Source organism: Eucyclogobius newberryi, unplaced genomic scaffold, assembly GCF_026437365.1.
Source record: "Eucyclogobius newberryi isolate DKJ021-1_F unplaced genomic scaffold, fEucNew1.0.hap1 SCAF_8, whole genome shotgun sequence".
NCBI lineage: Eukaryota > Metazoa > Chordata > Actinopteri > Gobiiformes > Gobiidae > Eucyclogobius > Eucyclogobius newberryi.
This window is the reverse complement of record NW_027316500.1, coordinates 19,826,012-19,852,550: the sequence shown is the minus strand read 5'-3', so window position 1 is coordinate 19,852,550 and position 26,539 is coordinate 19,826,012. Positions and strand designations below refer to the sequence as shown.

General features: G+C 45.3%; 2 protein-coding genes across 2 annotated transcripts; one reads left to right on the top strand and one right to left on the bottom strand.

Annotated features, from left to right (window-relative positions):
• Nucleotides 1–1,482: 1,482 nt before the first annotated feature.
• On the bottom strand, nt 1,483–7,364 carry shld2 (shieldin complex subunit 2). The gene is made up of 11 exons (XM_072437148.1): nt 7,265–7,364; nt 7,031–7,180; nt 5,922–6,625; nt 5,439–5,577; nt 5,253–5,360; nt 4,957–5,151; nt 4,376–4,522; nt 4,007–4,216; nt 3,624–3,864; nt 3,426–3,538; nt 1,483–1,716 (listed from the first exon to the last, which is right to left on the bottom strand). The coding sequence occupies exons 2-11, from the start codon at nt 7,173–7,175 to the stop codon at nt 1,544–1,546; spliced, it is 2,175 nt and encodes a 724-aa protein (XP_072293249.1). The 5' UTR covers nt 7,176–7,180; nt 7,265–7,364; the 3' UTR covers nt 1,483–1,543.
• Nucleotides 7,365–17,666: 10,302 nt separating this feature from the next.
• Nucleotides 17,667–25,463, top strand: LOC140350971 (glutamate dehydrogenase, mitochondrial-like). The gene is made up of 13 exons (XM_072436585.1): nt 17,667–18,146; nt 19,124–19,204; nt 19,287–19,342; nt 19,969–20,032; nt 20,103–20,197; nt 22,320–22,499; nt 22,602–22,739; nt 22,815–22,952; nt 23,024–23,104; nt 23,329–23,452; nt 23,524–23,615; nt 23,823–23,885; nt 25,092–25,463. The coding sequence occupies exons 1-13, from the start codon at nt 17,750–17,752 to the stop codon at nt 25,209–25,211; spliced, it is 1,629 nt and encodes a 542-aa protein (XP_072292686.1). The 5' UTR covers nt 17,667–17,749; the 3' UTR covers nt 25,212–25,463.
• Nucleotides 25,464–26,539: the final 1,076 nt, after the last annotated feature.

The window sequence follows — 26,539 nt, the reverse complement described above, 5'->3', positions numbered from 1 at the left end:
GAGGACAAGGACAAAGGCAACTTCTTCAAAAACCTGTTTCAGAAGGATGATGATGATGACAGAAAGAAGGGCCCCAAGAAATCTGGCTTCGCAGGATTGTTTTCAGAGCAGGATCCACCGGGGGGAGCAGGTCCCGAGGACAAGGCCCCCGAGAGTGGGCCCTGTGATCACATGTCAGAGGGCGATCTAGGTATGTACCACACACCAGAATGCGCTGACTGATATGAGTAATACATCTGACAACTTTAGCTTCTTTGATCAGGTTAGTACAATACTCAAAATGATGGAAACCCCATTTGCGTCCAATCACCAGGACCAGGACAAATTAACCTTGCACTGATGAGACTTGGGGAAAAAAACATAAAAATGTACAAACAGCCTAGTAGGTGACGGCAATTGCTACTGCTAATGGCATATACAATACTGTGTACACTGCCTAATCAAACCAAACGTTGCCGCTTGGATTCAACAAGGCAAATACAGTAGATACAATCCTCCTTCTGGATAATTGCTGCACGAGTGATGCTCTTTCAGCTGAACGCTTTAAACACAACTGATTAACAGTGAGTGGCTTCTCATTTCTGAAACAACCATGTGGAAAGACAAATCCAGTATGACTGAAACTACTACAGATCTGAACCTCAGTGAGACCAGTGTCGGCTTTGTGCTGCGCTCACTCTTATCATTCATTACAAGATCAATTGATGAAAAATAATGTAACACTGGATAGAAATACATCTTTTAATATTGCAGAAGCTGCTGTAAACAAAGGTATAGGTGGTCCTTTTAAATATTAGTGTTTGCCCCCTTTATTTTTTGCCTGTAGTGACTTTTGTGGACAGGCAGTGTAAATATACACAACTATCCACCATCTGAATGTATTTGTCTGTCAGCCACAAAGTACCACACTTGTACATATTTCTCTTCCTTAAATTATTAAAGGCAGAATCTTTAATAGACAAATAATGTGAGTTGATGTGTTTTGTGTTGCAGACCTGATGAGTGACCTGATGGAAGTGGCAAATGAAACCTCCCAAGGACAATAAGAGTTCCATACAAAGTTTCCCTAAAAAGGGTACATTTGTGTGTACAAATATTTACATATAAATAGTAATATATTGTATGTTTATCTAGAGGCACCGCTTTGTAACATGATAGATATTATGACTTTTGATATTGCTAAGGTAGATTGACAATTTTGTAGTGTACAATACTTTTGCATAATAAGTACATTATGATTGTCTATACATTTGTTTTACTTTGTTTTTTTTGGTAAATGATACCTAAGCAATTTAACATATCCTGTTTATCCAGTATTAAGATCGGTTTGCTAATTAACGTAACTCATAATGCTGAAATGGGTATTTTATTTTATTCAAAACAAAAATATTGCTATCATAAACATTTTTCAATCAAATACAATTAATACACATTTTGTCTGTGTGGGCAGTTTTTCTTTGAAGCTCACCTGGTCACACTTTGTCTGTAAAACAATTATGATTTATTCAATATGAATATTTGAAAATGTTTAAGGAATATCACATCACGGTGGGAACTGAAAGTCCAACAGAGTGAACTCCTGACAAAGGGGGACACTGTTTTCATCACACAGGAAGTGTGTCTGGACCTGCACAGTAAAGTCTTTCTTTGGGAGGGACAGAAGGTTGTGAAGGCGCTGTGCTGCCACTTCAATGTTCTTCACCTCGGACCCAGGGGCTGGAAAACACAAAGGACCAGTTTATCATACTAGAAAAGAGTTCATGTCGCCATTTATTTTGTCCAAGGGCAAGACATTTTATTACCTTTCCTGAATGAATAAGCAGGTTCGGGAGATTGCCAAACTTTGCTTTATTTTTTTCTGAAATGTATTTGTTGGTACAGAGGGCAACTTTATAGGATAAACGCTACTTTATTTTTATATTAATACATTTCTATAGAAATAAGCAGCGTTGGGGGTAACGCATAACTTTTTAACAAGGAACGTAATGCGTTAGTTTTGTGCACCAATGTAATCTAGTACTCTCCTACTTTTTCAAATCAGTAAGATGTTAGTTTTGGTTAGGTCATCTCAGCACAATCCCAGAGCTCGGCATGTTGTAAACTACTGACTAGGAGTCCTCACGCCAAAGAGAAATACACTTTTTGAAAAACTCCTTCATTATAACCATTATTTTGTAACTGAGGAGTAAATGTAGGGTGTGGTGAGTTTGATTTAAATAAAATACAGTGCTAAAAAAAGCACTTAATAAATAAAATAAATAAATATACAGTACAGACCAAAAGTTTGGACACACACCGCAGAGTGAAGGCAAAAGGGCCAACAACTCCTTCAAGACTGTTGAAGACCATTTCAGGTGATTAACTCTTGAAGCTCATCAAGAGAATGCCAAGAGTGTGTGAAGCAGTAATCAAAGCTAAAGGTGGCTACTTTGAAGAACCCAGAATATAAGACATATTTTCATTTGTTTCACACTTTTTAAGTATAAGATAAGATAAGATATTCCTTTATTGTCCCACATGGGGAAATTTCATTGGTGCAACGCAGGTAGATACAGAGGTAGATACAGAAGAACAGATCACTTATAGGAAGTCTGAAAAACACTTTCAGTAGAAGATCTCCTATAAATAAATAAAAACTCCCATAGACAAATAAATAAATAAATACCATTGCATGTGATCCCGACAGTAATTGCACATGAATATGTGTCACGACAGCACATAGATTGCACATGAATTTCACAGTAATTGCACAGTAATTGCACATATGACAGAATTGCACATCAGTATTAGGTTAGGTCAGTATTGCGCCGGGATAACGTGACGATCTCCGGGTAAGACGACTGTTCTCCTCAGTTTCATGAGTTCCTCCTTTGTGGAAACGCGGTACGGCGCCGGCCGGGGGGCGGGGCCGGAGCCGGGGGGCGGGGCCGGGGCCGGGGGACTCAGAGCCAAGACACATCGCAACGACACGACGAAAACACTCAATCCAGCCGAATAAAGTCAAAACAAGTTAATTTAAAGCCATTCCAGCGCGTGTCCCTATCGTACAGTAAAATAGAAAAAATATACTAACTATATTTACAAAATATAGGAGATAAAGCACAATAAGTATGAGAAAGAGGAGAGAGCGTTTACACCGGGCTGCCAGCTGTACTAGCGCCTAATTCCACATGTGTTAATTCATAGTTTTGATGCCTTCAGTGTGAATCTACAATATTCATAGTCATGAAAATAAGAAAACTCTTTGAATGAGAAGGTGTGTCCAAACTTCAAACTAATTATATATTATATATCTTTATATAATATATAACATATATATTTATATAATATAACGCACACGCACGCACACAGGTTTTACAGCATGAATATCATGTATGTTCAATAACACTGTCCCCACCAAATAAACCAATACTACTGGCTCTGACCTGAGCTCCTGCTGAGTTTATCTGGGGGGGCAGTGAGGATTTTCTGGAGTAGGATTGGAGGCACCTGAACGCACATCTGATGGTCTCGATCAGTGAGGGTGAGCACTGCAGGCCTAAGGGACAGGAAGTTTGAGGTACTTTATAAACTACATAAATTGTAATGTTTATATTCTCTTTGTAGAAAATGTAAAAGCACACCTGAAGTAACAGCGTACACTGGTGTTAGGAAGACATGGGTAGCAAGGGCAGTAGATGCCATTGGAGTCTGTGTCGAGCTCAGCTCCACAGCGGCCACAGCCGGTGAATGTGACGTCGCTACTGAGCAGCTTGAGCACATCTGCAGCGGATGATGATCTGTCCAGGATCAGCGGAGGGTTTGGGGACAGAGGAGCAGCGCAGAAATGGAAGGCTTCAACATGAATTCTTAGCTCCACTTCTCCTGTTCAAGGACATAAATGAACAGAAGATTATGGTCAGTCATTCTACCCTCTCTGGAATCGTTCTCATTTGAGAAGCCTCTAATCCTCTCTAACTCTGCAGGTGGACAAATCAACAGTTTGTAACAGAACTGTTTGTCTCACCGCTGTATTTCTGAGAAAGCAGTGTCTTTAGGTCCAGCTCCACACTGCTGCTGCTGCTGGCTGCTGCTCTGAGCGGCTGCATAAAGCTGTTCACTCGCGAGTCAGTTCGATTGAGGGCACGCATTGTGCTCCAGGAGGTGGAGTGCAGTTCAGTTATGTTGAAGATCATGCCCTCCTTCACCAAGAGATTACGGAAGTCCCATACTGTTGCTAAAGAACACAGAAAAATATCAGTTGTATTTGATGTCCATAATGTAGATTGAAAATACTAATGTTTGGAAAAAAAATGAATCCAATGTAGTGCAATAACAAATGGAATTAGGGGTCTATAAATAATTTGCATTAAAAGGCCAGGGCCAGTTTGTATACCTTTGTCTCTGGCGAAGCGTGACAACCATTCTACAGCGGCTCCCCACAGGACAAGCGCCCCCTGCTGGCCTCCAGGCTGCTCCACTCTAACTACAGCCCTGCGCTGAAGAGCTGATCTGCAGCGAGAGTCTGCCTCACTCTGCCACTCTGAAAGTACAATGCATGCACTTCCTAAGAATTCACCAGTAGTTTTACATAGTTGCAAGGTGGCTAAACTAAAATCGGAATAACAATTTGAATCGAAGCAATTTGCAAATTGCCCGGGCTGCAATTTTTAAGTACTATTAATTCCGCCACAAATTACCAATTGTCCATCTTTTCTGAATAAAAGCTGTTAACACTGTAATTTAGATATGTACAAACGCAAATTGAATCACAATCTCAAGAGATGCAATTTAATAATTTTTCCTCAAATTGTGCAGCCCTTGTTTTACAATAATCTTGTATGATAGAAATTGTATTAAGGAAACAGAAAATCATCCGTTTAATTTTGCCAACGCAGATCTAGAATTTGCCATTTGCTCTGTTTATGTAAATTTTAACAGAAATATTTGTGTATATTATGTGCAGAAGCAGCTCACCTTTGCTCAGGTGAGTATGAGTCACCTGCAGCAGCATGTGCACCAGTGTATTGGGCCTCAGTGACCTGATGGTGGCATAAGGGAGGTTGTTGAGAGTCTGTGCCGGAAGAATAGGCAGTGATACCAGCAGGGGTCGATGTTTGGTGAGAAAATCATATAAAGGACTCAAAGATTGAGCCCGGACTTGCTGGGAGTCTGAAATCAAGAGAGAAGAGTTTAGTGAATAGAAGAAATGGGACAGCAAAGTCACAAACAACATCTGCACCCCACTGGGACTTGGTTCAGCAGTGTCTGACCTGTCAGTGATCCAGAGGGCGGGACTCTGCCCAGGTTCAGGAGTTTACTGTTGTATGTTGAACGTAGGACACTCTCCCCTCTCCAAGTATCCTCATTTAGCTGCAATTCTGACAAGCCCACAGGCATGTCATAAATACTGCGTTGATCTTATGGACACTTATAGATCAATGTTTCTTTTTTAATACCAGTAATCAGGAGAACATCACCCGGGTTGACAGTGAGCACCCAAAATGCTGCTCGTCTCCACAGTGCCACCTTCATCTCCACCGCTGATTGGTCCGTCACAACAATGGAGGCTAGAGGTATACATGCCCCTGACTTAAGCTGTCATTAAGCAGAAAACAAAACAAACACATTAATTTGTTCATTCATTTTCAAGCACGCAGGTGACTGGAGAGGTCAGCTCATCACAAGATTAACACAGAGACCAAGACACAGACAAACTCTCACATTCATTCACTAGGGGCAATTTACAGTTGCCAATTGGCCTAACACATGCATGTCTTTGGATGGTGGGAGGAATCCAGAGAACCCGGAGAGAACCCATGGTAACAAGGAAAGACATGCAGACTCAAACCAGAGAGATCATGTAATGTTGGTCTGGTGTGTGATGTGTACAAAGTCTGGGTCTCATGTCACAGTATAAAACAGTGAAAGGTGACACTTACCTTAATCTCTTTTAAATGGCACGGATGAACCACTGCCACCAAAATGGAGTAGTGAGTTCCAGCTTTGACACAACAGGCTAATGGTGTGGTCAGGTCAGCTTCTACAGGGCAAGCATCAGCTACAGATGTTTTGGCAACAAAATCCTCAGAAAATTTTGTTTTTTTTGAGGGCCTCTCATCCAGCTCTTGTCCCTGCGAGCAAAGAAGCCCCCCGGCAGTGGCCTGGAGCAGTACACAACCCTCCTCATCTTCTGAAGAGGAACTAAGCCCAGAGAAAAGCTCGGCAGAGTGTGTGGGAGAGGATGTGCGCAGAGTTTTCAGGTGGACTGCCGGTGAGTTTGTGGCCGGGCTAGAGTTATGGTTAGGGCTGAACAACTCTGGGGTGGTGCTGGAGGAGGTGGCGGAGCCCGGAGGAGAGGTTCTGCAGGAGGTCTGCACATTTCTGGTGGCTGACACTAGGGGGCTTCGTTTCAGGATGAGAGCCTGACTCAGAGTCAAGGTGCTGATGTACTGTGACTTATGGGACAGTGTGGTGGGGACTTTGAGACAGTCCTGTTCTGAAAGAGGAAAACAACTTTCCAGATACTCCAGGATAGAAGCAGAACACTCTTTTTCAGTAAATGTATTTGGATTTTGACTTCCATCAGCAACTGGTAAAGGATTGTGGATGAGTGTTGTTTTGTTTGCAGCAGCCAGTTGGTCAACTGTAGGGTTAAATGCAAATTAATAAAAATGTAGTAGGAAAATCAAAAACAAGAAATAAGCAACAGCAAAAGATAAACAAATACGTAATAGTAATGGTAACATGGGCTGCAATAAGAAAGAGACCATATTGACCATTAAGAAGGCCTGTTTTATGCTGGCTGGGGCACAGATGTTCAGTTCATCTCTTTTGTATCTGATTATGGCTAGTCTAATCTTTTCTGTATTTTTTATCATTCTAGTTTAAGTTTTAGCTAAGCTAAGCAGGAGATTGGCAGCCTTACTTCCTTCAGTCTACCACAGGGCAGCTGTGGCTACCCACCGCCGAAAAGCTCTATATAAGACTAATACTATTACAAATGAATTAATATATAATTTATAGTATTATAAAACACTATTATAATTACTTAGTTGTAGCCTCCCGTCCTTCCAGCTGAGGTCCACTTTGTCCCAGGCTGCAGAAACACTGGAGCTGGTGTTAAATGAGTCTTTGTCAGGGACTGAGATGGAAGAGGGGGCCAGGAACACATGAGTCCTCAACCTCTCACACATATTCCCTGAAGACAAAGAAGATAAGCATTAACATTTTGTGAAGAAGAACCTCAGTAAGGACAAAGGAGATATAACAGCATAATCTTCACTGTTGACTGTTTTTAGGTGACCTGTGTGCCTTTTCTGGAGGAAGTACTGCCAATCATCTCCATGGAGAGGTTATTGTTTTGCTAACAAGTTCCTAGTATGGCATTAAATTGTCAAGACAAGCCACCTGAAAAGTTACTTTTACCAACCACTGACATCTGAACTGTGGGTTGATTTGCAGAACACCCAGTAGCAGCCTTGAGCTGTAAAAAGGTGGCATTTAGTGTCAGTTACTGTGCATCTGTTCCTCTCCATCAGTTCCCCCTGTGAGACGTGCCTGATAATACTTCAATTATACTTGAAACGGTATGAAGACTGATCACACTGGATTTTTATCATAAATATGTAAAATGATTTTGGATGATGTTATTGTACTTAAAACGTGTGATTAAGCAGGCTGCATCTCTACAGGAGCCTCCTCCAGCTATTTTCCACGAAAATGTGCCTTTGTTTGGCTATGTCGGTGTAATCCCTCATTCGTCCAGGCGTGTTCCATAGTAGAAAAAGCTTCAGTTGTAGTCATCTGGACTCAGTTAGAAAAAAAAAATAGACGTTTCGACTCTCATCCAGGAGTCATTGTCAATAAAAGAATTTGTTGTTGTTGTTGTTGTTTTATGGCAGTTGGCATCCAATTGTTGCATTACCGCCAGACTTTATTCCTCAGACTTTTCGTAGTTGTTGTTGTTGTTGTTGTTTTATGGCGGTTGGCATCCAAGTGTTGCATTACCGCCAGACTTTATTCCTCAGACTTTGTCGTAGTCCTCAGACTCTGTCGTAGTCCGTAAAAGTACTCCTTCCATTGCTTTGGTGTTACAAAGCCCATGAGGTCATGATATGTCTTTGTGACCGGCTTTATTCCAGGGAGACTCTTCTTCATCTTCCTCTCCTTCTTTGACGTTCGGTGCTTCCACCGTACAGCTTTATTCTTCAGGCTTCATTCTATAGGCTTTAATATGTCCACTGATGTCGCCGCTTGGTAGCCGTGCATCTACGAGACTGGGCGAGGACAGGAGACCACCCCCACCCCCATCTCGTCACTCTGATCACTCTGACTCCCCACAAGCAGACCCCCATCACTCCGACTCCCATTTAGCGCCTTTAGCCTGTTTTCTATATCTGCCCAATCAAGCTCCTTTGTTCCAAGGAATCTCCCTGCAGCTTTAGCAATGATCCTGATCCTTTCAGTTCTGCTTTGAGTCTGAGCAGCACAGTTTACAACATCCACCATAAAGAGTACAAAATCCTCTCTATCCACAACCAGGGTATTCTCATTAATTCTGGAACCTGCACACTTGGGACCTCCACTCTTGAAACCTTCACACTTCTTGGGAGCCACGCTGGCCTCTCTCATTTCGCCCTGGCTGGGAGCAGCGCTGGCTCCTCTCTCTGTATTTACTCTAAACTCGTTACTTGAAACTTTCTTGACTGCATCTGCATAGGATATACCTTGAGAGACCTTTATTTTCTGCACCTCAGCAGCTCTTTTGCTAAACCTGCATCCCCCGTAGGCAGAGCTATGTTCTTCCCCACAGTTACAGCACTTCAGTTTTGCACCCACGTCACACTTCCCATACTCATGATCTCCTGCACAGTTACCACACCTTTGCCTCCCTCTACAGACCGCTGCAATATGCCCAAAGCGCTGGCACTTAAAGCAACGCAGGGGCGGCGGAACATATGGCCTGACGCTATAGCACATGTACCCAATGAACACCTTACTAGGCAGGCACCTCCCTTCAAGTGTTCGCGGTGACGGGAGATGGCGGAGGAGAGTGGATCGGGGATGGAAGACGTTCTGGACGGCGTGGAGGAGCAGCCTTTTCTGCCTGCACGTGCCCGGAAACGTAAAAAGTCCCTTAGCTCGTCCGAGGGTTCTGGGAATGAGCAGCAGGATGAGGCTGAAGCTATTGATGTCCGGGGTGAGAGCAGAGACTGTAAGGTGATCATAAAGCTTGCACAGGATAGTGCATCCTTTAAGGAGTGGAATTCAGTGGCATTGTCAAAGAGCCTAACTGTAGCTGTGGGAGTGATCAAGAGTGCGAGTGTCCTTAGAGATGGCTCGCTGCTGGTCGTGTGCAAGGACGCGGCTCAGCAACGGAAGGCGATTGGAACTAAACGTCTGGGTGGAAAGGACATTCTTGTGTCTAATGCTGAAAGAAACACGGTCAGAGGAGTTATCGTAGGTGTACCTACGGCGACGTCTGTGGATGAAGTTAAGGAGAATTTGACGGGAGTTACGGTGGTGGACGCTAGGCGTTTGAAGGTGACCCGGTTTGGGGTAAGATGTGACAGCTTGTCGGTAATGGTAACACTTGAAGGGAGGTGCCTGCCTAGTAAGGTCCTCAGACTGTCGTAGTGCGTAAAAGTACGCCTTCCATTGCTTTGGTGTTACAAAGCCCATGAGGTCATGATATGTCTTTGTGACTAGAATAGTTGTTGTTTCAGAGACCAACAGTCTGAGGACTACGAAAAGTCTGAGGAATAAAGTCTGGCGGTAATGCAACACTTGGATGCCAACCGCCATAAAACAACAACAACAACAACAACTGGATGCCAACCGCCATAAAACAACAACAACAACAACAACAACCGGCTTTATTCCAGGGAGACTCTTCTTCATCTTCCTCTACTTCTTTGACGTTCGGTGCTTCCACCGTACAGCTTTATTCTTTAGGCTTCATTCTATAGGCTTTAATATTTCCACTGATGTCCCTGCTTCGTAGCCGTGCGTCTACGAGACTGGACGAGGACAGGAGACCACCCCCACCCCCATCTCGTCACTCTGATCACTCTGACTCCCCACAAGCAGACCCCCATCACTCCGACTCCCATTTAGCGCCTTTAGCCTGTTTTCTATATCTGCCCAATCAAGCTCCTTTGTTCCAAGGAATCTCCCTGCAGCTTTAGCAATGATCCTGATCCTTTCAGTTCTGCTTTGAGTCTGAGCAGCACAGTTTACAACATCCACCATAAAGAGTACAAAATCCTCTCTATCCACAACCAGGGTATTCTCATTAATTCTGGAACCTGCACACTTGGGACCTCCACTCTTGAAACCTTCACACTTCTTGGGAGCCACGCTGGCCTTTCTCATTTCGCCCTGGCTGGGAGCAGCGCTGGCTCCTCTCTCTGTATTTACTCTAAACTTGTTACTTGAAACTTTCTTGACTGCATCTGCATAGGATATACCTTGAGAGACCTTTATTTTATGCACCTCAGCAGCTCTTTTGCTAAACCTGCATCCCCCGTAGGCAGAGCTATGTTCTTCCCCACAGTTACAGCACTTCAGTTTTGCTCCCACGTCACACTTCCCATACTCGTGATCTCCTGCACATTTACCACATCTTTGCCTTCCTCTACAGACCGCTGCAATATGCCCAAAGCGCTGGCACTTAAAGCAACGCAGGGGCGGTGGAACATATGGCCTAACGTCATGGCACATGAACCCAATGAACACCTTACTAGGCAGGCACCTCCCTTCAAGTGTTATCATTACCGACAAGCTGTCACATCTTACCCCAGACCGGGTCACCTTCAACCGCCTAGCGTCCACCACCTTAGCTCCAGTCAAATTCTCCTTAACTTCATCCACAGACGTCGCCGTAGGGACACCTACGATAACTCCTCTGACCGTGTTTCTTTCAGCATCAGACACAAGAATGTCCTTTCCACCCAGACGTTTAGTTCCAATCGCCTTCCGTTGCTGAGCCGCGTCCTTGCACACGACCAGCAGCGAGCCATCTCTAAGGACACTCGCACTCTTGATCACTCCCACAGCTACAGTTAGGCTCTTTGACAATGCCACTGAATTCCACTCCTTAAAGGATGCACTACCCTGTGCAAGCTTTATGATCACCTTACAGTCTCTGCTCTCACCCCGGATATCAATAGCTTCAGCCTCATCCTGCTGCTCATTCCCAGAACCCTCGGACGAGCTAAGGGACTTTTTACGTTTCCGGGCACGTGTAGCCAGAAAAGGCTGCTCCTCCACGCCGTCCAGAACGTCTTCGACCACCGATCCACTCTCCTCCGCCATCTCCCGTCTCTCCAGACCATCGAGAACTGATATTTATACTGTTCTGTGGTAAGACCCGCCCATTGGGCGGAGCCTTCCTGAAGTAGAAAGAGTTGTTTGTTTCAGCAGAAACTCCCCCCTTGTATCTACCGAGCTAGCCTATTCAGAATTTTAATGGCCTATTAGAATCCTCTTTGTCTTTGTTGGTTGGTTGGTTGGTGTTGTTGTTTTATGGCAGTTGGCATCCGAGTGTTGCATTACCGCCAGACTTTACTCAGACTTTGTCGTAGTCCTTAAAAGTTCTTCTTACATTGCTTTGGTTGTTGTTGTTGTTGTTGTTTTATGGCGGTTGGCATCCAATTGTTGCATTACCGCCAGACTTTATTCCTCAGACTTTTCGTAGTCCTCAGACTCTGTCGTAGTCCGTAAAAGTACTCCTTCCATTGCTTTGGTGTTACAAAGCCCATGAGGTCATGATATGTCTTTGTGACTAGAATAGTTGTTGTTGTTTCAGAGACGAAACACCAAAGAAGAAGAAGAAGAAGAAGAAGAGCTAGTCTCCGGTCTGGAGAGACGGGAGATGGCGGAGGAGAGTGGATCGGTGGTCGAAGACGTTCTGGACGGCGTGGAGGAGCAGCCTTTTCTGGCTGCACGTGCCCGGAAACGTAAAAAGTCCCTTAGCTCGTCCGAGGGTTCTGGGAATGAGCAGCAGGATGAGGCTGAAGCAATTGATATCCGGAGTGAGAGCAGAGACTGTAAGTTGATCATAAAGCTTGCACAGGATAGTGCATCCTTTAAGGAGTGGAATTCAGTGGCATTGTCAAAGAGCCTAACTGTAGCTGTGGGAGTGATCAAGAGTGCGAGTGTCCTTAGAGATGGCTCGCTGCTGGTCGTGTGCAAGGACGCGGCTCAGCAACGGAAGGCGATTGGAACTAAACGTCTGGGTGGAAAGGACATTCTTGTGTCTGATGCTGAAAGAAACACGGTCAGAGGAGTTATCGTAGGGGTCCCTACGGCGACGTCTGTGGATGAAGTTAAGGAGAATTTGACTGGAGCTACGGTGGTGGACGCTAGGCGGTTGAAGGTGACCCGGTCTGGGGTAAGATGTGACAGCTTGTCGGTAATGGTAACACTTGAAGGGAGGTGCCTGCCTAGTAAGGTGTTCATTGGCTTCATGTGCCATGACGTTAGGCCATATGTTCCACCGCCCCTGCGTTGCTTTAAGTGCCAGCGCTTTGGGCATATTGCAGCGGTCTGTAGAGGGAGGCAAAGATGTGGTAAATGTGCAGGAGATCACGAGTATGGGAAGTGTGACGTGGGAGCAAAACTGAAGTGCTGTAACTGTGGGGAAGAACATAGCTCTGCCTACGGGGGATGCAGGTTTAGCAAAAGAGCTGCTGAGGTGCAGAAAATGAAGGTCTCTCAAGGTATATCCTATGCAGATGCAGTCAAGAAAGTTTCAAGTAATTCCAGGGAGACTCTTCTTCATCTTCCTCTCCCTCTTTGACGCTCGGTGCCTCCACCGTACAGCTTTATTCTTTAGGCTTCATTCTATAGGCTTTAATATTTCCACTGATGTCGCTGCTTGGTAGCCGTGCGTCTACGAGACTGGGCGAGGACAGGAGACCACCCCCACCCCCATCTCGTCACTCTGATCACTCTGACTCCCCAAAAGCAGACCCCCATCACTCCGACTCCCATTTAGCGCCTTTAGCCTGTTTTCTATATCTGCCCAATCAAGCTCCTTTGTTCCAAGGAATCTCCCTGCAGCTTTAGCAATGATCCTGATCCTTTCAGTTCTGCTTTGAGTCTGAGCAGCACAGTTTACAACATCCACCATAAAGAGTACAAAATCCTCTCTATCCACAACCAGGGTATTCTCATTAATTCTGGAACCTGCACACTTGGGACCTCCACTCTTGAAACCTTCACACTTCTTGGGAGCCACGCTGGCCTTTCTCATTTCGCCCTGGCTGGGAGCAGCGCTGGCTCCTCTCTCTGTATTTACTCTAAACTCGTTACTTGAAACTTTCTTGACTGCATCTGCAATGGATATACCTTGAGAGACCTTTATTGAATGCACCTCAGCAGCTCTTTTGCTAAACCTGCATCCCCCGTAGGCAGAGCTATGTTCTTCCCCACAGTTACAGCACTTCAGTTTTGCTCCCACGTCACACTTCCCATACTCGTGATCTCCTGCACATTTACCACATCTTTGCCTCCCTCTACAGACCGCTGCAATATGCCCAAAGCGCTGGCACTTAAAGCAACGCAGGGGCGGTGGAACATATGGCCTAACGTCATGGCACATGAACCCAATGAACACCTTACTAGGCAGGCACCTCCCTTCAAGTGTTACCATTACCGACAAGCTGTCACATCTTACCCCAGACCGGGTCACCTTCAACCGCTAGCGTCCACCACCGTAGCTCCAGTCAAATTCTCCTTAACTTCATCCACAGACGTCGCCGTAGGGACACCTACGATAACTCCTCTGACCGTGTTTCTTTCAGCATCAGACACAAGAATGTCCTTTCCACCCAGACGTTTAGTTCCAATCGCCTTCCGTTGCTGAGCCGCGTCCTTGCACACGACCAGCAGCGAGCCATCTCTAAGGACACACGCACTCTTGATCACTCCCACAGCTACAGTTAGGCTCTTTGACAATGCCACTGAATTCCACTCCTTAAAGGATGCACTATCCTGTGCAAGCTTTATGATCACCTTACAGTCTCTGCTCTCACCCCGGATATCAATAGCTTCAGCCTCATCCTGCTGCTCATTCCCAGAACCCTCGGACGAGCTAAGGGACTTTTTACGTTTCCGGGCACGTGCAGCCAGAAAAGGCTGCTCCTCCACGCCGTCCAGAACGTCTTCGACCACCGATCCACTCTCCTCCGCCATCTCCCGTCTCTGTGAGACCCTGGCTCAACCACCCTGAGTACCTGATTAGCATCTAAATAGCATCTAAATGATGCTAATCAGATGCTCATTTAGATGCTAATCAGGTACTCAGGGTGGTTGAGCCAGGGTCTCACAAAGAGGATTCTAATAGCCCATTAAAATTCTGAATAGGCTAGCTCGGTAGATACAAGGGGGGAGTTTCTGTTGAAACAAACAACTCTTTCTTCCCAGAGTCAGGACAAAACATGGGGAATCTGCGTTTCAGTTTTATGCAGCTAAAATCTGGAACAGTCTTCCTGAAGATGTGAGACAGGCTTCTACTCTGACAATGTTCAAATCTAAGCTAAAAACAGTTTTGTTTAGCTGCGCATATGACTGAAAGGATTTTTTCTTTGCACTCTTCTCTTTTGTTTGTGATTTTATTAGTTTAGAAAATCAGTTGGATTGATCATTTTTAATTTAGTTAATTTTATTGTATTTCTGTTTCTGTAATTTCTTTGTGATTTGAATGCATTTTTCCTGCTGTGTGAAGCACTTTGAATTGCCTTGTGTATGAAATGTGCTCTACAAATAAACTTGCCTTGCCTTGCCTTTCTACTTCAGGTAGGCTCCGCCCAATGGGCGGGTCTTACCACAGAACAGTATAAAGATCAGAGTTCTCGATATAAATTCTTTTATTGACGTTTCGGAATAATGGGCGGGAGTTCAATCTGCGGAACGTTCTGGCGATCCAGTCACAGGGTTTGTGTCAGGCTGTGGTTGCTTACTTATGTAGCACAGGGCTGGGTAAACGTTTATAGAGGTGGGGGGTGTTGGAGACTGAGCCGAGGATGAGGAGCAAGAGGATGTTCTAACGCGCTTGGACTTCATGGGCCTAGAAACGCCAAAGTGATGGAAGAAGGACTTCTAAGGGATAAAACGACAAAGACGTCCCATGACCTCATGGGCTTTGTAAAACAACAAAGACGTCCCATGATCTCATGGGCTTTGTGCTTCCGGGGCGCCGAACGTCAAGGAGGGCGAGGAGGGTGGGGAGGAGTCTCCCTGGAGTGGAGCCGAGTTCATTCTTTCCGCTTTGATCCCATGGGCTTTGAAAACAATGACACATAAACACAGTGGTACAAGTATATATGTCATATGAATGGGTTCCAAGTGTGGAGCTCATGGGCTTTGTACTTCCCAAAGCACCGACCGTCAAAGAGGGCGAGGAAGGTGAAGAAGAGTCTCCCTGGAATAAAGCCGGTTGGTCTCTGACACAACAACTATTCTAGTCACAAAAACACATCATGACCTCATGGGCTTTGTAACGCCAAAGCAATGGGAGGGGTACTTTTGCGGACTGCGACAGAGTCTGGGGACTACGAAACGTCTGGGGAGTGGAGTCTGGCGGTGGTGCAACACTCGGATGCCAGCCGCCATGGAACAACAACAACAACAACATGCTTGAGGGGAGTCAGGGTGATCAGAGTGACGAGATGGAGATGGAGATGGGGCTGGTCTCCTGTCCTCATCCAGTCTCGTAGACGCACGGCTACCAAGCGGCGACATCAGTGGACATGTTGTTGTTGTTGTTGTTTTGTGGCGGTTGGCATCCGGTTGTTGCATTGCCGCCAGACTTTGTTCCTCGGACCTTTCGTGGTCCTCAGACTGTCGTGGTCCGTAGAAGAACTCCTTCCATTGTTGTTGTTGTTGTTGTTGATGTGGACATATTAAAGCCTATAGAATGAAGCCTGAAGAATAAAGCTGTACGGTGGAAGCACCGAACGTCAAAGAAGGAGAGGAAGATGAAGAAGAGTCTCTCTGGAATAAAGCCGGTCACAAAGACATATCATGACCTCATGGGCTTTGTAACTCCAAAGCAATGGAAGGAGTACTTTTACGGACTACGACAGAGTCTGAGGACTACGACAAAGTCTGAGGAATAAAGTCTGGCGGTAATGCAACACTCGGATGCCAACCGCCATAAAACAACAACAACAACAACAACAACAATAAATTCTTTTATTGACAATGACTCTTGGATGAGAGTCGAAACGTCTATTTTTTTCTAACTGAGTCCAGATGACTACAACTGAAGCTTTTTCTACTTTGTTTGGCTATAATATTCCTCAAAAAGGCATTCCCAAGAATGGTTTTAACTCTTCACCTGCAGAAAGTTACATACTGTGTTGACCATTGTTAAACTTGAAGCATTTGCCTGTAGAGTCATGTGACAATCCACCGTAATTTAGCTCAATCTACGTCTATATTGTTTAAATATTGCGGTTTACCTTGGATTCGATGGATGCTAACAAAAAGCTAGTACCTAGCCAGCTACTGGTGCTAAGGTACTGTACTGTACTGTACTGTGTCGCGTTACTAATCCTTTGTAAGTTTCGACAAAGATCCATGTGTAAAACGGGTAAAGGCTACGCGGAAGTGCCGCACAATCAGGACCACAGCCCCAGGACCAGCCCCAGGACCACAGGACCACAGCCACAGGACCACGCCCCAGGACCAGGACCACAGCCCCAGGACCAGGACCACAGCCACAGGACCACGCCCCAGGACCAGGACCACAGCCCCAGGACCAGGACCACAGCCCCAGGACCACGCCCCCAGCCCCAGGACCAGCCCCAGGACCAGGACCACAGCCCCAGGACCAGGACCAGCCCCAGGACCACAGCCCCAGGACCAGCCCCAGGACCAGGACCACAGTCCCAGGACCAGGACCAGCCCCAGGACCACAGCCCCAGGACCAGGACCACAGCCCCAGGACCAGGACCAGCCCCAGGACCAGGACCACAGCCCCAGCCCCAGGACCAGCCCCAGGACCAGGACCACAGCCACAGGACCACGCCCCAGGACCAGGACCACAGCCCCAGGACCACAGCCACAGGACCACGCCCCAGGACCAGGACCACAGCCCCAGGACCAGGACCACAGCCCCAGGACCACAGCCCCAGGACCACAGCCCCAGGACCCGAGCCCCAGGACCAGGACCACAGCCCCAGGACCAGGACCACAGCCACAGGACCACGCCCCAGGACCAGGACCACAGCCCCAGGACCAGGACCACAGCCCCAGGACCAGCCCCAGGACCAGGACCACAGCCCCAGGACCAGCCCCAGGACCAGGACCAGGACCAGCCCCAGGACCACAGCCCCAGGACCAGGACCACAGCCCCAGCCCCAGGACCACAGCCCCAGGACCAGGACCACAGCCACAGGACCACGCCCCAGGACCAGGACCACAGCCACAGGACCACGCCCCAGGACCAGGACCACAGCCCCAGGACCAGGACCACAGCCCCAGGACCAGCCCCAGGACCAGGACCAGGACCACAGCCCCAGGACCACAGCCCCAGGACCAGCCCCAGGACCACAGCCCCAGGACCAGGACCACAGCCCCAGCCCTCACACAAACAGCCGTGCACGTGTCCGCCCCGCACGTGCCCTGGTGTCACGGCGGTGTAACAGGAAGAGTCCGCAGAGGAGGAGGAGCACGGGAGCACTCCGCCGCACGCACTTCTGTTTTGCTCGTCTCCATTTTCTGCTCCCTTTCAATTCTCTCAATTCGATTAGGAAAAATGTACCGATATTTTGGCGTGCTCGTGACCCGCGGCATTGGGGGGATGCTGGCTCCGGGCGGCTCCGCAGAAACTCTCCCAGCGGCAGCGTCTTTGCTGCGGCACCGCTGCTACAGTCAGTCTGTGGATCCGGAGGACGACCCCAACTTCTTCACGATGGTAGAAGGTTTTTTTGATCGAGGCGCCGCATTGGTAGAGGACAAGTTAGTGGAAGATTTGAAGACGCGGGAGAGCCCGGAAATGAGAAAGAAGCGGGTCCGCGGGATTTTAAAGATTATCAAGCCGTGCAACCACGTCCTGAGCCTGAGCTTTCCCATAAAGAGAGACAGCGGAGAGTGGGAGGTGGTGGAAGCCTACCGGGCTCAGCACAGCCAGCACCGGACCCCCTGCAAAGGAGGTGAGCCACCGGCACTGTGCGGAGTGCAAACACTGCACCAGCAGAGAATGGAAAGAAAAGAAATCACTTATTTATTTCAGGGACAGAGCATATTAATAAACATTTCTGTATACATCCCAGAATAAGCCAAAAGGCTATTTTTCACATGTTACCTGTTCCAGGTAAAGTAAACGAGGACAGATCAAAGTTACGGGGACTTTGAAAACCGTAATAACAACAGTGGCATGTTTCCGGTTGAGCTGTTTTATGGGCCAACTTTGAATTTAGTTTAATAAAGGTGTAATCAAACATATGACCCTAGGTTCATAAAAGACCCTCCCTAGGCAGGAGTGGCTAGACTGTACCTGTCTGTGCCCTGGCCCTGGATCATCTCTGCCCTGCCCTCCAGCCTCAGGGATACAGACTGTTCCTCACCTCACCCTTCCAGCAACAATCACATTTTGGCCATATTCTAGTCGGCAGAATTTCATTCTATTTTGTATAAATGGAGGAGAAGGAGAAGTATTTTTGATTTACTTGGGTTAACAATCTTGTTGTGAGCATGTTGTGAAAACAAAACCCTACCTGATCATAAGTTCCATTTGTATCAAACTTGTGGTATACAGAGCACTAATGCATCGTTCCACTGAAGCACAGGTCTTCAGGCGCAGTCACAGAAACCGGTTTCTCCAGGGATGTGTCAGAACAGGCCAGGGAGGCCCGACCTAATGTTTGCTTAAGTTATACTCCTTTAAAAACACATCAGTTTAATCATTGTCCCTAGAGTTGTCTGTATGGACATTAACAATCATAAATTGGAACAAAATGTTTTTTCCAACTGTATTGGAGTTTTTAACTAGGAGAATGTTCTTGTTTTTTATTACATTTTCTATTACAAAAGATTCAGTATAATTAATAAAACAATGGATGACAGTTTTTTGTGTTTACAGAGAATGATAAACAAGCCGCTCTAAAAGATTTGTGTGTGTATTCTGCAGGTATCCGGTATAGCCCAGATGTTTCTGTGGATGAAGTAAAAGCTCTGGCTTCTTTAATGACTTACAAATGTGCAGTGGTTGGTATGTTGGCCACACACAAGCACGCATGCACATACACACTTACACAAGCACATTCTTCTTGTAAAGTTTAAATATGTTTCAGATGTGCCATTTGGTGGTGCCAAAGCTGGTGTCAAGATTAACCCAAAGAATTATTCTGTAAGGATTGTTTTATTGCTTTTAGCTTTGACATTTAGTACTTCATGTTCCTCAGATTGTTTTTCTCTCATTGCAAAGTCCACTGCCAGATTCAGCTGGAAATAACTGGTCAATATTACGTTCATGAATGACAATAGTGATGAAGTGTGGATGATTACTTTTAAGGGCAATTACGCCAAGTCCTTGAGGAAAGATTTAGCACACAATGATATATTCATGTTGTAATGTATCTGCATAAATTGTATAATTAATTCTAAATTAAACCACATGCGGATGCGTTAATATGCAAAGGCACCCAAAATGTATAATTAATTTACACACAAATAGAAATATTTTAAATAACATTTTTAATTGGCACTTGAGCATTCACTGCTGCTCATGTTTACTGTAATATTTTTGTTCTGAGGCCTGACCTTTGGGTTCACGGTTTTGTCCTCTCAAGTTTATACTGATTTGGTCATTTCAAAATTGTGAATGCCCTCAAAGATGTCTGACTGCTGCTAGAAATCACTGTTTGTGAGATTTAGGCTCCGTCCACATGCTCCTTTCACCTTTGGGCTGAGTAAGTCTGTGTTTGTTTTGTTCCAGTAAACACAACTTAACCCTTCATGTTATATCTCTTCTAGGATGTTGAGCTGGAGAAAATTACGAGGAGATTTACCATTGAGCTGGCCAAAAAGGGTTTTATTGGTAAATAAAACAACATATATTACAGTTTTTTCCCCCCAGTTCCTGTAAAAAGTGTTTTTTTTTTGTCAAGGGCCTGGGATTGATGTTCCAGCCCCCGACATGAGCACCGGTGAGAGGGAAATGTCCTGGATCGCAGATACCTTTGCCACCACCATGGGCCACTATGTAAGTAACCTTTAAACAGTAAAGTCTAAATAAGGATGTCGGTGTAATCCCTCATTCGTCCAGGCGTGTTCCATAGTAGAAAAAGCTTCAGTTGTAGTCATCTGGACTCAGTTAGAAAAAAAATATAGACGTTTCGACTCTCATCCAAGAGTCATTGTCAATAACAGGATTTAGGTCGGGAACTCAATATTTATACTCTTCTGTGGTAAGACCAGCCCATTGGGCGGAGCCTTCCTGGAGTAGAAAGAGTTGTTTGTTTCAACAGAAACTCCCCCCTTGTATCTACCGAGCCTATTCAGAATTTTAATGGGCTATTAGAATCCTCTTTGTGAGGCCCTGGCTCAACCACCCTGAGTACCTGATTAGCATCTAAATGTCCTGATCCTGGTCCTCTACCTTTCCAGGGGTTCAGTATACCATTATAGATACCAGGAAGATTGAATCTTAACCCTCCATTTCTGTTTAAAGAAGGTCTTTCTTTTTTAACAAAAATAGCTTCCTTGACTCCTCTTTCAAACCATCTTTTCTCCCTGCTTAAAACCTTCACCTCACCGTCTTCAAACGAGTGATTAGAGGCTTCAAGATGGAGATGCACGGCACTCTGAGGTCCTGAACTTGTATTTCTTCTGTGCTGATAGAGCCTCTTGTGTAGAGGCTCTTTCGTCTCACCTATGTACCGTTCTTTACAGCTTTCTTCACTGCATTGGATCGAATAAACTACATTGCTCTGTTTTTGAGTCGGCAACTTGTCCTTAGGATGAACCAGTTTTTGTCTTAAAGTGTTTCCTGGTTTAAAATAAACAGGGACTTCGTGTTGTCTAAAAATTCTCTGCAGTTTTTCCGACAGGCCAGACACATAAGGGATAGAAACACCCTTCCTTCTCTGTTCAGTTTCCCTTTTGTTCTGCTTCTTGGTTCTCTTCACTCTGTTGAGAGCCCAAGCGGGGTAACCACAGGCTGAGAGGGCATTTCGGACATGTTTTTCCTCTTTCTTCTTGCCCTCTGAGCTGGTGGGCACACCTTGAGCTCTGTGTTGTAAGGTTCTAATCACACCCAGCTTGTGCTGTAGTGGGTGGTTGGAAAACTAAATAATCTAAAAAATATAAATATCTAAATAAGGATGTCCAAATTCCACAAGTTTCAATTTCAAAACAGTCTGCAAACACAATGGCTCGGGACATCCATGTTGAAGACCAGAGGGCAGTGAATTATACAGACTCATTTAAATATTCTGGAGTCGTGGAGTTGACTGTGATTCCATTCTAAAATAAAGCTGATGCTGTGGTTTAATGTTTGAAGTCTAATGTCTTTATTCTAATTCAAACCGATTGCCTATTGTTTTAACCGAGAGAATCGGAGGAGTGTCTGTCGCTCTGTGCCCTGGTCCCACACATGTTTGCCTCAGATTTAGAACAAGGCACGGCTTTGGCAAAATAGTATTAGTCAGCACCGCACAGAGAGCAGTCTTATGTGTGGCGCGAACCCGCGGGCAGCAGTGATAGAAGTGATCCACTGTGACAGAGGTAACGCGACAGTGTCTTCTCCGTGAAACGCCTCTTTCCCCGCAGTGAAGAGCCAATTCTCCGTTCTCCATTGCAGACAGACAGATAACACTGACCCATCCACTGTCTGCAACTGAGAGGAGAGACGGAGAGCAGATGTGATTAGACAGAGGGATCTGAGAGGAGGAGATGAGAGGCAGAGGGAGCTGAGGAGAGGCAGAGGGAGCTGAGGAGAGGCAGAGGGAGCTGAGGAGAGGCAGAGGGAGCTGAGGAGAGGCAGAGGGAGCTGAGAGGAGGAGAGGAGAGGCAGAGGGAGCTGAGAGGAGGAGAGGAGAGGCAGAGGGAGCTGAGAGGAGGAGAGGAGAGGCAGAGGGAGCTGAGAGGCAGAGGGAGCTGAGGAGAGGAGAGGCAGCTGAGGAGAGGAGATGAAAGACCGAGGGAGCTGAGAGAAGGTGAGGACACTTGGGGAGGTTCCTTTGCAGAGGAATGATGCTTTGTGTTGTGTCGGGGGGGGGGGGCACACACAAGTTTGAAAAGCACTGGACTAGACACAAGACTAAGAGTGTATTTTTCTAACACGATGCAGGCATATACGAATGTATGTACATTTTGTCTTGAAGGATATCAATGCTCATGCCTGTGTCACGGGAAAGCCCATCAGTCAAGGAGGAATCCACGGCCGCATTTCTGCTACCGGCAGAGGAGTGTTCCACGGCATCGAGAACTTCATCAATGAAGCGGCCTACATGAGCAAGCTGGGCATGTCTCCGGGCTTCCAGGACAAAACCTTTGTGATCCAGGTAATGCATCAGCTGCGACTTAAGATACAACAACACATAACACATTGTCTGACACATTGTACTCTCTATCTTCATTCTAATGTACAAAACATGTTTGTGTAGGGCTTTGGTAATGTGGGCCTCCACACCATGAGATATCTTCACCGATTTGGGGCCAAGTGTGTGGGAGTGGGAGAAATCGATGGAAGTATTTGGAATCCAAAAGGCATTGACCCTAAAGAGCTGGAGGACTACAAACTAGTCAGTATAGCATATGTGTGCTTTTGTTTGTTACAAATTTTCTTGAGCATTGATTAAACTATTTATTCCCCCCAGGCCAATGGCACTATTGTGGGTTTTCCAAACTCCACTGCATTTGAAGGGAGCATCCTGGAGGCAGACTGTGATATTCTGATTCCAGCGGCAGGAGAGAAGCAGTTGACAAAGAGCAACGCACAAAAGATCAAGGCCAAGGTTCAGACACTCTGAATGTGTGGGGTGTTTTAATTCAGAACGCAAACTACCACTTTCACTTTGACTTTTAGATTATTGCAGAAGGAGCCAATGGGCCCACCACTCCTGAGGCTGACCGCATATTTGTGGAGAGAAACGTCCTTGTCATCCCCGTAAGTCTTTGGCATCTCATTGCCGCTGTAGACATCAAGTTAAGGTTTCAGGACTCTGCTTTTGTTGTCAAATGTGGCTGAAAAGTGGTCAAGATTTTTTCCTTTAGAGGGCATTAAATAAATGTCATTGCTCGGAGGTTCCTTTTAATATTTAATTTACAATTGTCAGAACCCTGTACAATGGCTGATGGCGTTTCTATAAACTGCTAACTATCCTCTTGCAGGACATGTACCTGAATGCTGGCGGTGTCACGGTCTCATATTTTGAGTGGCTGAAGAACCTTAATCATGTCAGTTATGGTCGTCTCACCTTCAAATATGAAAGGGACTCCAACTACCACCTGCTGAGTGAGTTTGTGTCACACTAACTGCACATGTGCAGTGTGCAGTATCTGCTGACCACATTCATCTGTGTCTAGTGTCTGTACAGGAGAGCTTGGAAAGGAAGTTTGGAAAACATGGAGGTGCCATCCCTGTGGTCCCCACATCAGAATTTCAGGCTCGGATTGCTGTGAGTGGCACTAGCCTTTGAACAAATTATTTGGGGTGTAAATTCTACTCTGACCAGTGAGTGAGTTCCTTTTGTTTACTTCTGGTACAAAGGAAAGAAGGGTTTCAGACCTGGTGTACATAATAGTCAGATATGGTGACGCTGGATACGCTAGTGTTAAAGGTTTATATTCATGTGCGGTGAGTGACCTACCTTTTGTTGTTTCAGGGAGCTTCTGAGAAGGACATTGTTCATTCAGGACTGGCTTTCACCATGGAGCGCTCTGCTCGGGTACGTTTTAGAAAAAAGCATGAAATCACTCACTTTTTCAACCTGAATTTCGACATTTGCGCCTGTGCGTGTAAAACATGAAGGCAGAAGGGCCTCTTTTTCATAGGACATATTATCATCTTGGCTAAAATGTTTAAATGAGGGCTACAAAGTGTTTATAACTCATGATAGAGGGCTCGGTACATTTAAACTAGTTTAGAACAGCAAAGCAAACATGGAAGGGATGCACAGCCCACTGTAAAAAGCTCTAACCAACATGTTAAGTGGACACCCCATAGAAGACCTTAGCCTTTAGCCCAGAGGTGCTCAACTGTGGCCTGGTCCAGGGCAACTCGAGGCGGTAAGAGTGGTTTACAAACACTGGGCAGGGAACCAGATTGAGGACACATTAATTAAATGAAACAAACACAACAGCTAATTCTACTGTTAGTACATATCTCCCAACAGCAGCTTTACATTTACTCCCTCAAAAATTGTCCACGTGAGATTTGAAATCTGATTTTCATCTTTGCATAGCTTGCTATCACAATCGGACTATTATTATTGGGGGGGTCATGGTTATATATTAGAGTGGTATTTTCCCAATATGATGGCTAAAAGGATTATTTGCACCACACTTTTACTTACATTACAGTGAGGAAAATAAGTATTTTAACACCCTGCGATTTTGCAAGTTCTCCCATTTAGAAATTATGGAGGTGAATTTCCACTGTGAGAGAGGATAAAAAAAGAAATCTGTAAATCACATGGCATGATTTTTAAATCATTTGTATGATATACGCAGGAAAGAGGAAGACCTCATCCAATCAAAGATACGCACTGGCCTCTTTGACAGGCAGCCAGAGGAGCCAGTCATGTTTTAGAGAAAATCAGCCAACTCATTTTTGCCGTAGGAATTTAGAAATATTCAAATATTAAAAGTTAAAGGCACGAGCAAAGCTAAGCGGTGGTAACTAAAAACTGTTGTTTTCAGTCCAATAAAACGCATGTAAAACTTGCCCTAATAACTTTGTGGTTTATAAAGTTTCAGAAATAGATTTTACTATATAGCTAATTGGTCCTGAGCCAACTTTTAAACGTTTAATATGAATATTTTTCTCTATGAGAAATATGAATGCCAATTTTACGTTTGTAACCAATCAGTGAGTGGTCGCTGTTGAGCTCCATACTCAATCTAATTAACCTGCTTTCCTTTGTCCTTTTCAGCAAATCATGCGCACGGCCAACAAACACAACCTGGGCCTGGACCTGCGGACAGCCGCCTACGTCAATGCTATCGAGAAAGTGTTCAAGGTCTACAGCGAGGCTGGCGTGATCTTCACATAGACACGACCATGTTTGCTGGGTTCATGGCAATATCTAAAAAGCCTTTCTTTTTGACCAGAAGCAATTTACATAATTATTTGTTACAGGAATATTGGCACGTTACGTAGTATGGCTCTTGGCTTTGATATTTAAACCACATGTCTTACCTCCTCCACAGGAAGTGTGGTTTTATGACCACACTGCAGGTAAAAGGTGTTTTTATACATTAATATATAATTACATAGGGTAATGGAGGCAATATGCAGTAGATGATATGATGCTATATGTTACATTACAAAATTACAACATTATAAACCAAACTGAATGCGACGTGCCTTAGCGTGGAATGATTGGGCCACTTCAGGTTTACCTTAAGTGCTGCTTTTAAACATATCAATAGGCCCACAGGTGACCCTTAACCCCCCATGCAACATACCCCAAATGTAAACGGTCAGTGCAGATGGCCAACAGGGTCAATGTTTACAGCTTTTAGAAAAGGCCATTTCTTGTTGTAGTTCTATGCAATGCAATGTGGAATATGCAATATGAGAGATGATCTACTTGTTTATATTCTGTTTTTGAGGACAAACATGAGACTATTTTTCTTGAACTTTAATTCTTTCTATAGATGTTTCCCCCCCTTTTTCTGTTAACAAAAATAAAACAATTGGCTTAAGACTTTGTAGTGGATTCATTGAACATTTAACAGTTCAATGTCACTGACTGGTTGGTACTCAACATATAAACACATCATGTGCAAGTGATTAAAATATGAACATTTGCACACATTATTTGGCGCTATTAGTGCGCTTCCAAACTGCGTGGTCTTGGAATTCCCCTCTGCTCTCTTGGCCCCTCCTCGTGGCCCCTCCCGCGGGCCCGGGGGTTTCCGCTGTCAAAAGGCGGAAGCCCTGCCTTCAAAGTAAGAGGTTAAGAAAAAGTAAGCGAATGTAACAATGCACTTGAAGACTATTTTACCCTTAAGTCACTGGTTAACGCAGCCTTCATCTCCACCTCAGCACTGAGGTTTGGATTCTGCTGTTGGCTCAAGTAACTAGTTATGAGTATACACAGTCACAAATATTGATGGACAATAGTTAGGATCAATTTAGTACATTCTAGTTTACCTATTGTACATGTGTGTAAAATTCCGCGTATGAACGTGGACGAGAGACATTCAACAGAGGCCATCAACAGGACGCTGCAGCAGAGGACAGTGGACTGACGGGACAGGTCCTAGTTTTATTTTGACAATCCCCGGATATGAATTCTGTGGCAACCTGAACTGAAGCGACGAAGTTACTCACAACAGCACAGTACGGCCCTCAGCTGACAGGTAAGAGTCTATT